Source organism: Rutidosis leptorrhynchoides, chromosome 9 (genome assembly GCF_046630445.1).
Source record: "Rutidosis leptorrhynchoides isolate AG116_Rl617_1_P2 chromosome 9, CSIRO_AGI_Rlap_v1, whole genome shotgun sequence".
In the NCBI taxonomy this organism is placed as follows: domain Eukaryota; kingdom Viridiplantae; phylum Streptophyta; class Magnoliopsida; order Asterales; family Asteraceae; genus Rutidosis; species Rutidosis leptorrhynchoides.
The window spans coordinates 251629532-251644208 of record NC_092341.1 but is presented as its reverse complement, the minus strand read 5'-3'; the positions used below and the strand labels follow the sequence as shown (position 1 = coordinate 251644208).

Genomic DNA, 14677 nt, shown 5'->3' with positions numbered 1-14677 from the left:
ACGATATTTGATTCATCGAAAACGGAGCTACGGTCAAAAAGTTATGGCCAAAACAAGTTTCTGAAAACTGACCTGTAGGTTGGAGCGGCGCTCCAATGGTGTCTGATGCGTTTTTTCAGCATTTTAAAGTGTTTAAATGAGGGGTATTATAGTCCTTTCGCATATGGACGATTTTAGGCCACAAAATGCAGTTTGGGGGACTCATTCACATCCACAATCCTATCCATATCCTCTCTTCTTCATCCCCAAATTTTAGAGTGAGAAATAAGTGAGAGAAAGCTTGGATTGTGAAGGAGGAAGCTTGGGTTCATCAAATTGAAGCTCATTTCTTGTGTTGTGGTTGTGCTAGCTTCGTTTTCTTCAAAAGGTAAAACCCTAATTCGGATTTAGTTGTGTTAATTCGTTTATGATGTTAGGGTTTGTGTTAAAGTGGATGTAAACCCCATATCTTGGAAGTTTGGGGTAAATGGATTAAGTTTTGGTGTAAGAAACCTAATATTGGTGGGTTTAGGGTTGGATGATGATGTTGTTAGTTTGTAAACTAAATTTGTTGATGAAATCACTAGCTAACTTGGATTGTTAGTGATTAGGGGTGTAAACTTGCAATTTGGTGTTTTGACTAGTTTTTAGGTCAAAATGGGTTTTTGTGTAAATGTTGATCTAAAATGCATCTAAAGCCTAAAAGAGGTGTATTTAGGTATTTCGGGAACGCGGGAAGTGGTCTCGTTAGTCTTGGACTTTCGAGTATCGTTAAAAGTGCAAAAAGGCGTAGATTGCACTTTATGTCAATTTGGGGGGGTCGTGAGTCCAAATGGTTGATTGGTTGATCAAACCTTGTGCAAAATGTATTAGTGGGACATAATCACTATTCGATTGTGATTATGAGTGGTTCGGGTGAGATTTGACTTAGTCAAAGTTGGTCAAGTCTAAATAGTCGAAATTACACTTGTGATGTGTTAAGTCGAATAGACTTAAGTTGTAGCTTATTTGCATGTATGATTTGCGTAGGTGATATACATGAAGTCGGTGGAAGAAGTTCAAGTTTGCGAGTTTCACTTCTTCAAGTAATCGAGGTGAGTGGAATATTTATACATGTATGTATGTGGTTTATTTACTCGTACGCAATGTGGGCCTTAGGCGCCACATCGTGAGTATTGGGTGTTATGTCACAAGTTGGTGACTTATTGAGGCTATGGGTGAAGAGAACTACGAGTCGGTAGTGTCTCGTTAGGAGATTCACAAGTCGGTGAACCTCTTGGAGGTTCACAAGTCGGTGACCTCGTATGTATTGGCGGGTGATTCACAAGTCGGTGACACCCTATAGTGCTTCACAAGTCGGTGACACTTATTGGTGATGCTTCACAAGTCGGTGATGTCACATGGCGCTCACAAGTCGGTGACCCATAGATATTGGTGGGTAGTTTACAAGTCGGTGACACCCTTTGATGATTCACAAGTCGGTGACACCTTATGATGAGTCACAAGTTGGTGGCATCTTACGAGTGAGACTCGATGTTATTGGTCGTCTACAAGTCGGTAGTGCCATAGCGGGGAACGGTTTGTTATATTTATGCATTGTTGTGATTTTAGTATATTATTGTGACGGTTTATATACTAACATTGTTGCTAGTCGTATGTTTGGTGTTGCTAGCTCGTTTATGCATTTTGTTTGCATGGTATTGTAAGTGGATGCGTGTAGGTAAATTACATATGTATATGTATCAGTATTGCATTCACTAAGCATTAGCTTACCCTCTCGTTGTTTACATTTTTAGGTACGGAAGCGGATTTGGCAAGGGTATGCTCGGGATTTAGATGATTTTCCCCTTTTGATGCTTACTTGGATTACTTTTGGATTCGACCTAGGATTTGGGTAGTTTATCTCCAACATCATGCTCGTGGTCTTGTTGGAACTTAAACTCTTGTGTTCGAACTTGTATTTTGTACTTAAGGGGCAATTTGGGCATATGTGGGCCCGGGTTCGTAAAACTTATTTTATTAATGGCACGTGTTAGTTTTACTTATATGATTGTGCTGTGAAAAGCGTTTTGTCTATTTACGTTGGGAAGTGGCCGAACATTTTCGTATTTGGGGACTTTTTGGACAGCGGGCTTCCAGACCCATTCTGCGAGCCGCGCATGGGAATAGCGCGCCGCGCCACCAGCTGCACAAAGAATTTTTTTTTTATTTAAATTTTCCGCGTGGTCGTTTGTAATTTGGGTTGGGTTGTTACAATTATCCATTTGAGTGTTGTTACTTTGCAAGCTTATTCGCACCATAACTCTTCAACTAATACTGTAATTATGCATTGAAGAAACAATGGCTGGAGGACGACAACCAAATGACAATACCAACTCTTCTAACATTACTCTCACAAGGGAACAATTTCAACAACTCCTTGCTGCCGCTCAAGGCAACAACAATAATCAAAACAACAATAACGGAAACCGAAACCCTCCGAACTCATGCTCACATAAAGAATTTATGAATTGTAAGCCACCAAGCTATAAAGGAACCGAAGGACCAATTGAACTAAACCGCTTGTTCGAAAAGATGGAATCTGTGTTTCGTCTGTGTAACTGCGGTGAAGCTGACAAGGTCAAGTATGCTACTGGAACTCTATCAGGTGGAGCTTTAAATTGGTGGACTGTATATGCTGGTACATTTGGATGGACTGTTGCCCTAGCTATACCATGGGAAACATTAAAAACCATGCTGGCTAGCAAGTATTGTCCCATGAATCAAGTCCAGAAATTTGAAGTCGAATTCTGGGAGTTAAGAATGAAAAATCTTGAAGTTGAAGAATACAACAACAAATTTCTGGAGCTAGCTGCTCTATGCCCTAGTATGGTTACTCATGAGAGCAAGAAGATTGAAAAGTATATCATCGGTCTTCCTCCTAAAATCCAGGGGAATGTTATATCTGCTGGTAAAGAAACCATTGAGGCTATGATGTTAATGACCCAAAATCTGGTTATGGCTGCGAGAAGAAATGCCAAGGAAAAACAAACCGAAGTGAAGGCTACTGATAATAAAAGAAAGTTCGAGCCTACTCAAGGTTCAGGTCAGAATTCAAACAAGAAGGTTAGTGATACTACAAAAGGTGGTTATGTTGGAATAAAGCCGATATATAAACGTTGTGATAAACATCATCATGGGTTGTGCACTGCTGTGTGTGGAAGATGTAAGAAGATTGGTCACTCGACCAAGAATTGCAAAGTTATTCTAGCTGCTGCAAATACAACTCTAACCATGCCTACTTGTTACGGTTGTGGAGAAAAAGGACATTACAAGAACAACTGTCCTAAGAACAGGACTGCAACAGCAGGTAGTGCTAAGGGAAGAGCATTTGTCATGACTACCAAAGAAGCCCGTGAAGAAGATGAAGTCATAATAGGTACTTTCCTTGTTAATAATTGTTATGCTACCATTTTATTCGATACTGGTGTCGATAGAAGTTATGTGTCTACTGATTTTTGTACTTTATTTACTGAAAAACCAAGTACCCTAAAAACTAAGTGCCTCGTAGAAGTAGCAAACGGGAAGGTTATGAAAGTAGACAAAATTTATAAAAGCTGTGATTTAATCTTAGCCAATAAACTCTTTAAGATTGACTTGTTGCCAGTCGAGTTAGGAAGCTTTGATGTAGTTGTAGGAATGAACTAGTTGGGACCATTAAGAGCGGGAATAATGTGTTATGATAAGACTATTAATATACCTCTCGAAAATGGAGAAACTTTAGTCGTACAAGGAGAGAAGAGTGGTTGTAAACTCAACATTATATCTTGTATCAAAAACCGAAAGTACCTGATGAAAGGATATCAAGCCATCTTGGCTAATGTTACGGAAGTCAAACCAGAAGAGAAACGAATTGAAGATGTTCCGGTGGTTAGAGAATTTCCTGAAGTTTTTCCTGAGGAACTCCCTGGTCTTCCACCTCAAAGACAAGTCGAGTTTCAAATCGATTTAACTCCCGGTGCTGCACCTATTGCAAAGGCACCATACCAATTAGCTCCATCTAAAATGAAGGAATTATCCATTCAGCTACAAGAACTCTTAGAGAAAGGATTCATTCGTCCTAGCTCATCTCCATGGGGAGCACCCGTTCTTTTTGTCAAGAAGAAAGATGGCACGTTGAGGATGTGTATTGATTACCGGAAACTCAACAAGTTAACCATCAAGAACCGTTATCCACTTCCACGTATTGATGACCTATTTGACCAGTTGCAAGGGTCAAGTATTTATTCAAAAATTGATCTTAGGTCGGGTTATGATCCGTTGAGAGTCAAGGAAACTGATGTTTCTAAGACTGCTTTCCGAACTCGTTATAGACACTATGAATTTCTTATCATGCCTTTTGGTTTAACCAACGCTCCTTGATAATGCTAAAAACGAACATATATTTCATAGCATTATCCTTCAAGAAAGACAAGCTTTTGGTTGCAATTGTTCTATTTACAAGTGATATTCGTTTAAATATTAAAAGGTGAAGACAAAAGACAGATTCGACGATTTGAAGACGAAAACGACCAAAAAGCTAAAAAGTACAAAATACAATCAAAATGGTTCAAATTATTGATGAGAAACGTCTAGAAATTACAAGAGTACGAGTCGCGAAACGCAAAGTACAAGATATTAAATAGTATGAAAGGACGTTCGAAAATCCAGAACCGGGACATGAACCAACTATCAACGCGCGACGCAACGGAGCTAAAATTACAAGTCAACAATGCACAAGAATATAATATAATATATAATTAATTATATAAAATTATATATATTATATTATATATTATTATAAACTCAGCAGCCCACGTTTAAAACTCATTGTGAGCTGGTACAGCTGGCCATGCGATCGCATGGCCAGGTAGTGTAAATTTTATGCGGTCGCATGAGGCCCTGTAGCAGCTCAAGTACTATAAATTGCAACGTTTGGTCGACGAAATATACACCTTTTTCTATCCACTCTCTATCTCTCGATATATATATATATATATATATATATATATATATATATATATATATATATATATATATATATATATATATATATATATATATATATAAATATATATATATATATATATATATATATATATATATATATATATATTTTATAATTTTAATTTTAATTTAAGATTAATAATAATAAGGTTATGTTAGCGAATGTTGTAAGTGTGTAAGTCGAATTTCTGTCCGTGTAACGCTACGCTATTATACTCATTGTAAGTTATGTTCAACCTTTTTAAATTAATGTCTCGTAGCTAAGTTATTATTATGCTTATTTAATCCGAAGTAATCGTGATGTTGGGCTAAATATTAAAGACGGGGTAATTGGGCTTTGTACCATAATTGGGGTCTGGACAAAAGAATGACACTTGTGGAAATTAGACTATGGGCTATTAATGGGCTTTATATTAACTAAACGATACCTCGTTAATTTAATATGAAGGTTACAATTTGACGTATCTATATATAACCACATACGCTTTATCGGGTACGGTGGGCGGGATATCTATAAATACGAATTATCGTTCATTTTACCGGACACGGGGATGTATTAATAGTTAATGGACTCATTAAAACAGGGGTGGATTACATTCAAGGGTAATTGGTATAATTGTTAACAAAGTAGTAAAACCTTGGATTACACGCAGTCGATAACCTGGTGTATTTATTAAACAAAGTATTAAGACCTTGTTACAGTTCAAATCCCCAATTAGTTGGAATATTTGACTTCGGGTATAAGGATAATTTGACGAAGACTCTCGCACTTTATATTTATGACTGATGGACTATTATGGACAAAACCGTATGGACATATCGAATAATCCAGGACAAAGGACAATTAACCCATGGTAATAAACTAAAATTAACACGTCGAACATCATGATTATGGAAGTTTAAATAAGCATAATTCCTTTATTTTATATCTTATCGCATTTTTAATTATCGTACTTTTAATTACCGCAATTTTATTTATCATAATTTTATTTATCGCACTTTAAATTATCGCACTTTTATTATCGTTATTTACTTTACGCTTTAAATTAAGTTATATTTATTTTTTAATATTTTACATTAGGTTTTAACTGCGACTTAAGACATAAAATCGACAAACCGGTCATTAAACGGTAAAAACCCCCTTTTATAATAATAATAATACTACTTATATATATATATATATATATATATATATATATATATATATATATATATATATATATATATACAAATATAGTTTTAAAAAATAGCGTTAAACTTGGCTAGCTCCCTGTGGAACGAACCGGACTTACTAAAAACTACACTACTGTATGATTAGGTACACTACCTAGAAGTGTTGTAGTAAGGTTTAGGTATATCCACTCTATAAATAAATAAATAACTTGTGTAAAATTGTATCGTATTTAATAGTATTTCGCAATAAAAATATAACTATTTCGTATACGCCTCTGCGCACATCAAGTATTTTTGGCGCCGCTGCCGGGGAATCGACGAAGCGAAACGCTATAAAAAAAGATTTTTATTAAGTTTTAATTTCTTTTTGTAAAAATACGTTTTAAATATTAAAAATATAAAAATACAAAAATATAAAAAGAAAAATGAAATATATATATTTTTAAGAGTTTGTTTAATATATAAAGTTTTTCTATTTCTATTTTAGTTTTTAAAAAATTAAGTTTTTATTTATTTTATATAAATAAATTAAAAACAGAAAAATAAAAATAAAAATAAAAAATATAAGTAAAAGTAAACGGGCTACATTGTAGCAGCCCAACAATTGGCCTGGTACCCGAAGCCATGCGACCGCATGGTATTATAACACTCAGCTCATGCGATCGCATGAGCTGATTTGACAGAACTGAAACATTGGCTGATCGAATTAGGGTTTAATTTATATATAATTAATATTAATTAATAATAATTAGGGTTTTATTTTAATAATAATTAGTTTTAGTTTTATTTAATTTGTAATATTTAGTTTAAAGTAGTTTTATTAATTATAAATTGATAATTTTATACAATAAATAATATAAAAATAATATTTATATAAAAAATGTATTTTTATAACTTTAAGCTTATTTTTATATCTTTTTATTAGTTTAATTTGTAATTTGTATTTATCATTTGTAATTAGTTTTAAGTGTCGTATTTTGCCGTAGTTATTTTTATTTCTAAATTTTTAGGCTTTGCCGTAAAATCCCTTAAGTGCTTTTTCTTTAGATTAAGACTTAGGCGCTTTAGAATTTTACGACGTCGCTTATTGCTTTAGAATTTAAAATTTTGATACTTTTTAAGTTATTGCCTTTTTGGATATAGAATTCCTTTTAAGCTTTAATACCTTTAGACGTAAGTTTTAATTTTTTAGTTTTTAGACTTTTAAGTTTCGACGCTGCAATTTTCTTATTTTTCGACGATTATTTTTCGACCTTTATTTTTCGACATTTTTCGACGCACTCTTTTTCTTTCTTATTTCTCGACGCTCTAGTTTTTAGGACATAGAATTTTTTTTATCTTCTTTAAACTTCGACGAAAAAAAATTATTTTAAGCGGTTAAATTGATAGATATCCAAAATTTTCTGGTTCGTAGTAATAGTTGGATTTGTTAGTGGCGAGTTGTGGGCTTCTGATTTAAAGGGTTCTGGCTACCTGCTGCATCTATTGGCTATTCGAAACGTGAGCAAAATCAGAAAACTCTATTAATTTGATAGCTTATATAATTTTTATCTTTTATAACTAATAGGATATTCAGTGAATGCACCGAGCAAAACGTTCACCACCTGTAACTCGATCAAGACATCTAGCCAACATTGTCGCCGTTGAGTTTTCTTTAGAATCGTCATCCAGTCGACCAAGTACTCCAATTCAAATTTCTGATAATCCATTTTTTGAACCCGATCTCACAATTGAGAATCCGGAGGATATTCAGGGACAATTCAGAGATCCTGAACCACTAATCATTCCTCCTGAACCACAAATCACTTATCCAGAGATTGTCGAGGAAGAAACCATTAAGTCAGAATCCTCTAGCGATTCAGATTCAACAAACTCAATCATGGAAAATCTGGAACCTCTAAGTATGGAAGACCAAATGAGAGCTAAACGCACTGGCCAAGGTCACGCAAGTACTCAACCAGACATTAATGCACCAGATTATGAAATCAAAGGACAAATCCTACACATGGTAACTAATCAATGCCAATTTAGTGGTGCGCCGAAGAAAGATCCAAACGAACATCTTCGTACCTTTAATAGGATCTGTACTTTATTTAAAATCCTAGAAGTGGAGGATGAACAGATATATCTCATGTTATTTCCCTGGACTTTAAAGGGAGAAGCCAAAGATTGGTTAGAATTGTTACCTGAAGGGGCGATTGATACATGGGATGTCTTAGTTAAAATTTCTTAAACAATTCTTTCCGACATCTAAAGCCGTGAGACTTCAAGGAGAAATTGTTACGTTCACGCAAAAGACAAATGAAACACCATATGAGGCATGGACAAGATTTGGAAAGTTGTTAGGAGGATGTCCGCAACATGGTTTAGACACTTATCAAATAGTACAAATATTCTACCAAGGATGCGACATCACTACACGCAAAGACATCGATATAGCAGCTGGTGGTTCCATTATGAAGAAAACCGCAACTGAAGCTTACAAAATTATTGATAATACTGCTTCCCACTCACATGAGTGGCATTAAGAAAAAGACACCGTTAGATCATCTAAAGCAGCTAGAGCCGATTCTAGCCATGACTTTGATTCCATGTCCGCAAAGATAGATGCTTTCGAGAGACGAATGGAAAAGATGACTAAAGATATTCACGCAATACGAATTAGTTGTGAGCAGTGTGGAGGACCACATTTGACAAAAGATTATCTCAGTATTGAACAAACAATGGAACAAAGAGAGAATGTTTCATACATAAACCAAAGGCATGGAAATAATTATCAGAATAATTATCAACCGCCAAGACCAATCTACAATCAAAACCAGAATTATAACCGAAATGTTTCATACAACAACCAACAAGGTCCTAGCAATCAACAAGTATCTAATAATACTTACAATCAGCAAAGACCTATTTTTCCAAATAAACCACCACAAATCGATGATAAAAAGACAAATTTAGAAGACATGATGGCAAAGCTAGTTGAATCTCAAACGCAATTTTTCACATCCCAGAAACAAACCAATGAACAAAATGCTCAAGCATTTAGAAATCAACAAGCTTCTATTCAAAATCTGGAACAAGAAATAAGCAACCTAGCAAGGTTGATAGGTGAAAGAAAATCGGGAAGTCTACCTAGTGATACAAATGCTAACCCCCGGAATGAAACAACTAAAGCCATTACCACAAGAAGTGGTATTACACTTAAACCACCTGAAATACCTGTAATTTCTGATGACTCTATTCCTACAACACAGGCACTACAGCCTGAGCAAGAAAAAGAAAAAGAACCGGTAGTTGAAAAGGTTAATGAAGATAACACAGTTAAGGCTAAACCTTATGTTAAACCATACCAACCACCACTTCCTTACCCAAGTAAAATGAGAAAAGAAAGACTTGAAGCCGAGCAATCCAAATTCTTGGATATGTTTAAATAAATAAATGTAAATCTTCCTTTCATTGATGTGATTTCAGGAATGCCTAGATATGCTAAATTCTTGAAAGATCTAATCACAAATAGAAAGAAAATGGAAGAACTCTTGGCTGTTACTATGAATGCTAATTGTTATAGCAGTGTTGTTGAATAAGATACCGGAAAAACTTTCAGATCCATAAAGTTTCACAATTTCATGTTCTGGGTAGTCTTAGTTCAATAGAAGCATTGACAGACTTAGGAGCTAGTATAAATTTAATGCCATATTCACTATACGCTAAACTAGACCTTGGAGAATTGAAACCAACACGAATAAGCATACAACTAGCCGATCGATCAGTAAAATATCCTAGAGGGATAATGGAAAACATGCTAGTTAAAGTTGGTACTTTAGTATTTCCAGTAGATTTTGTTATTCTGGACATGGAAGAAGATTCTCGAGTTCCTCTTATATTAGGAAGACCATTTTTAAACACGGCTAAAGCAATAATAGACGTGTTCAGTAAGAAACTGACCCTAAGTATAGAGGACGAGAGTGTTACCTTTTCTGTTGATAGAGCCATGTAACAACCGCAATCTGCAGGTGATACATGTTATTATATTCAAACTATAGATTCACATGCAGAATTGTTAGAAGAATTTTCAGAATTACAAGGAACAGGAGAATGTTCTTTAGGAGTAGGAACTGAACCAATTGATGAAGCTGAAATGTTAGCTACACTCATGGCTAATGAATATGAACTAACAACAGAAGAACTTCAAATGTTAAAAGAGGAAGACAGATATCGATACAAATCATCGATAGAAGAACCACCAACATTAGAGTTAAAGCCACTTCCAAACCATTTGGAATATGCTTATTTACATGGTGAATCTGAATTACCTGTAATAATATTGTCTTCTCTTATGGAAAATGAAAAATCTCAACTCATTTATGTGCTAAAAGCTCATAAACCAGCTATTGCATGGAAGATTCATGATATTAAAGGAATAAGTCCTTCATTTTGCACACATAAAATCCTTATGGAAGAAGGTCATAAAACCAATGTGCAACGCCAACGAAGACTAAATCCTAATATGCAAGATGTTGTTAAGAAAGAAATTATTAAACCGCTAGATGCAGGTTAAATTTATCCAATCTCTGATAGTCCATGGGTAAGCCCAGTTCAATGTGTACCTAAGAAGGGTGGCATGACTGTCATCACAAATGAAAAAAATGAGCTTATTCCTACAAGGACTGTAACGGGATGGCGTGTTTGTATTGATTATAGAAAATTAAATGACGCCACCAGAAAAGATCACTTTCCCTTACCTTTCATTGATCAAATGTTGGAAAGATTAGCCGGAAATAGTTACTATTGTTTTCTTGACGGTTTTTCCGGATATTTTCAAATTCCAATAGCACCTGAGGACCAAGAGAAAATCACATTCACGTGCCCTTATGGTACTTTTGCTTACAAACGCATGCCATTTGGACTTTGCAACGCCCCTGCAACCTTTCAAAGGTGTATGATGGCGATTTTTCACGACATGATAGAAGAATGCATGAAAGTATTCATGGATGACTTTTCAGTCTTCAGCGATACTTTTGAAACATGTCTAGTTAATCTTGAACGAAAGCTTATTAGATGCGAGCAATCAAATCTAGTTGTTAATTGGGAGAAATGCCATTTCATGGTTAAAGAAGGCATCGTTCTTGGTCATAAAATTTCAAAGGAAGGAATTGAAGTGGATAGAGCTAAAGTAGATGTAATTTCTAAACTTCCACATCCCACCAATGTTAGAGGAGTTAGGAGTTTTCTAGGGCATGCCGGTTTTTACCGACGTTTTATAAAAGATTTTTCTAAAATTGCCACTCCTATGAATAAACTCCTAGAAAAGGATGCTCCATTCATCTTTTTGAATGAATGCATCAAATCTTTTAATATTCTTAAAGAAAAACTCACTAATGTGCCGATCATGATAACTCCAAATTGAAATCTACCATTTGAACTCATGTGTGATGCAAGTGATTTTGCAATGGGAGCCGTTTTAGGACAAAGGATTGAAAAACGATTTCAATCTATTTATTACGCTAGTAAGACGTTACAAAGAGCACAAACGAATTACACAACTACTGAAAAAGAACTCCTTGCTATTGTCTTTCTTTTGACAAATTTCGTTCATATCTCGTTCTAGCAAAAACGATGGTCTATACTGACCATTCTGCTCTTAGATACCTATTTTCGAAACAAGATGCCAAACCATGATTAATCCGTTCGATCTTACTCTTACAAGAGTTCGATATTGAAATTCGAGACAAAAAGGGAGCAGAAAATCTCGCCGCTGATCATCTTTCTCGTCTTGAAAATCCCGAATTAGAAGTTCTTAATGAATCGGCTATACAAGACAACTTTCCTGATGAATATCTATTGAAGATAGATTATAATGAAATTCCATGGTTTGCAGACTATGCAAACTACTTAGTATGTAGATTCCTTGAAAAAGGGTTCTCGTACCAAAAACGAAAAAAATTCTTTAGTGATATAAAACACTATTTCTGGGAAGATCCACATTTGTTTAAAAGTTGTCCCGATGGAATAATACGCCGATGTGTATTCGCAGAAGAAGCTAGTCAAATCTTAAACCACTGTCACACAGGACCAACAGGAGGGCATTATGGGCCTCAACTCACAGCAAGAAAAGTTTACGACGCTGGATTCTATTGGCCTACAATTTTCAAAGACGCATACCTTCTCTGAAATCCTGTGATGCTTGTCAAATGGCCGAAAAAATAAGTCAACGTGATGAAATGCCACAAAATGTCATTCAAGTATGTGAAGTATTTGACGTTTGGGGTATTGAATTTATGGGTCCATTTCCAAAATCTCGTAATAATCTCTACATTCTCGTTGCCATTGATTATGTATCGAAATGGGCAGAAGCACAAGCTCTCCCAACTAATGATGCACGAATTGTAGTCAACTTCTTAAAACGTCTTTTTGCAATGTTTGGAACACCGAAAGCTTTAATAAGTGATCGGGGTACACATTTTTGTAATAATCAACTTGAGAAAGTTCTCAAAAGATATGGAGTGACTCATAAAATCACAACCGCTTATCATCCACAAACAAGTGGACAAGTTGAAAATACCAACCGAGCATTAAAACTTATTCTAGAGAAAACTGTAGGATTAAATCCTAAGGAATGGTCCATGAAATTTGTAACGACCCGTCAAAATCGCTATTGACGCGGCACGTTAATCATTGATTCCACAGTGAGGTTTTGACCTCTATATGATACGTTTTGATAAAATATTGCATTCATTAAAATAAGTGACTTTCTAAACATAGAAAGTTATAAACATATGGGCGAGTGCTTAGGTATAAGCAAAACCCCAAAATACATACGTCTTTAATTTACAGGTTGACATCACAGTCCAATTATTTATTACACAACGCAGTTTTATTTTGAATGCAATAAACTTTGTACAAAGCATGAGAGACTCCATGCAGGCAATAAGCACATCACAGCGGAAGCATTCTAAGGACCTGAGAATAAAACATGCTAAAAAGTCAATACGAATGTTGGTGAGTTATAGGTTTAATTGCTCGAGTCATAAGTATATAAAGATAGACCACAAGATTTCATCAAAACTTTATCAATAGATTCTACGTAACAGAGCACCCTGGTAACTAAACTTAACGCTATAAGGATAATTACCCCATTCGTTTTAATACACGCAAACCAACGTGTCATAAACTCAAATAACATACGTCCGTTAAAAGGCTAGCTCTCTAGCTCGGACGGGGATGTCAAGCCCTATGGATCCATATACAATTATTCGCGCCCACCAGTCCATATCCTATGTACTGGCAGCTAGTAGTTACCAAAGCTAAGGGATTTTCAGTTTAACTCAGTGTAAAATTTAGTATGTACTTGTGTCTTATTGCGTTTAAAATAAATTGCAAGTATTCTCAGCCCAAAAATATTTAAAGTATTTAAAAAGGGAGACTATAAACTCACGGTTCAATATTGAGATTCAATATTGTAGGCAAATTGCGTAGACGTAATGATGGTAGACGACTGTATGGTTGGCCTTGGATTCAAGAACAATACCCCGAATAATACTCAATATTTACTTAGTTTAAAACGGTTTGAAACCCGAATTAAAACACCCTCGTATATATTTTTTATTATTACTTAAATTAAAATTAAAATTAAAAATATAAATATAAATATAAATATACTGAAACAGATTGAGAATGGATTCAGAAAGATGTGTTGAATTCGGCAGCAGGCTCGTGCCTTTTATAGGCATTTTCTGATTTTGGTCCCCATGCGATCGCATGGGTTTTTAGTGCTTTTGCCATGCGATCACATGGCCGCCTGATCTGCTTTTGTTTGCTAGTTCGTCGACATAAAAATACTGTAGCAAATAGTATTTACTGTAGCAAATAGTGTTTGCTGTAGCAAATAGTGTTTACTGTAGCAAATAGTGTTTCCTGTAGCAAAGTCGTTTTCACTGTAGCAATTCACTGTAGCAAAGTTTTTTTTTTTACGGTAGCAATTAGTGTTTTACTTGTACATCTTATAATATATATATATATATATATATATATATATATATATATATATATATATATATATATATATATATATATATATATATATATACCGGTTTACATAATATTAAATCATATAGAGAATTGGTTTAAATTAGTAGAAATTTTCCGGGTCATCACAGTACCTTCCCGTTAAAGAAAATTTCGTCCCGAAATTTTGAGTAGTACCTGTTTTATGAGCGATATCAGTGAACAAATGTGGATACTTTTGCTTCATTTGATCCTCACGTTCCCAAGTAAACTCTGGTCCTCGTCTAGCATTCCAACAAACCCTAACTATCGGTATATTTCTTTGTTTTAATTGTTTGACCTCACGGTCCATGATTTCAACAGGTTCTTTGATAAAATGGAGTTTATCATTGATTCGCATTTCGTCAAGAGGAATTACGACATCCTCTTCAGCTAAACATTTCTTTAAATTTGACACGTGAAATGTGTCATGAACACTACTAAGTTCTTGTGGTAG

The 14677-nt window shown here is 35.0% G+C and overlaps 1 protein-coding gene across 1 annotated transcript; it reads left to right on the top strand.

The window, feature by feature from the left end:
- The first annotated feature begins 2319 nt into the window (after positions 1–2319).
- Positions 2320–3666, top strand: LOC139868688 (uncharacterized). The gene has a single exon (XM_071857022.1). The coding sequence runs from the start codon at positions 2320–2322 to the stop codon at positions 3664–3666; it is 1347 nt and encodes a 448-aa protein (XP_071713123.1).
- Positions 3667–14677: the final 11011 nt, after the last annotated feature.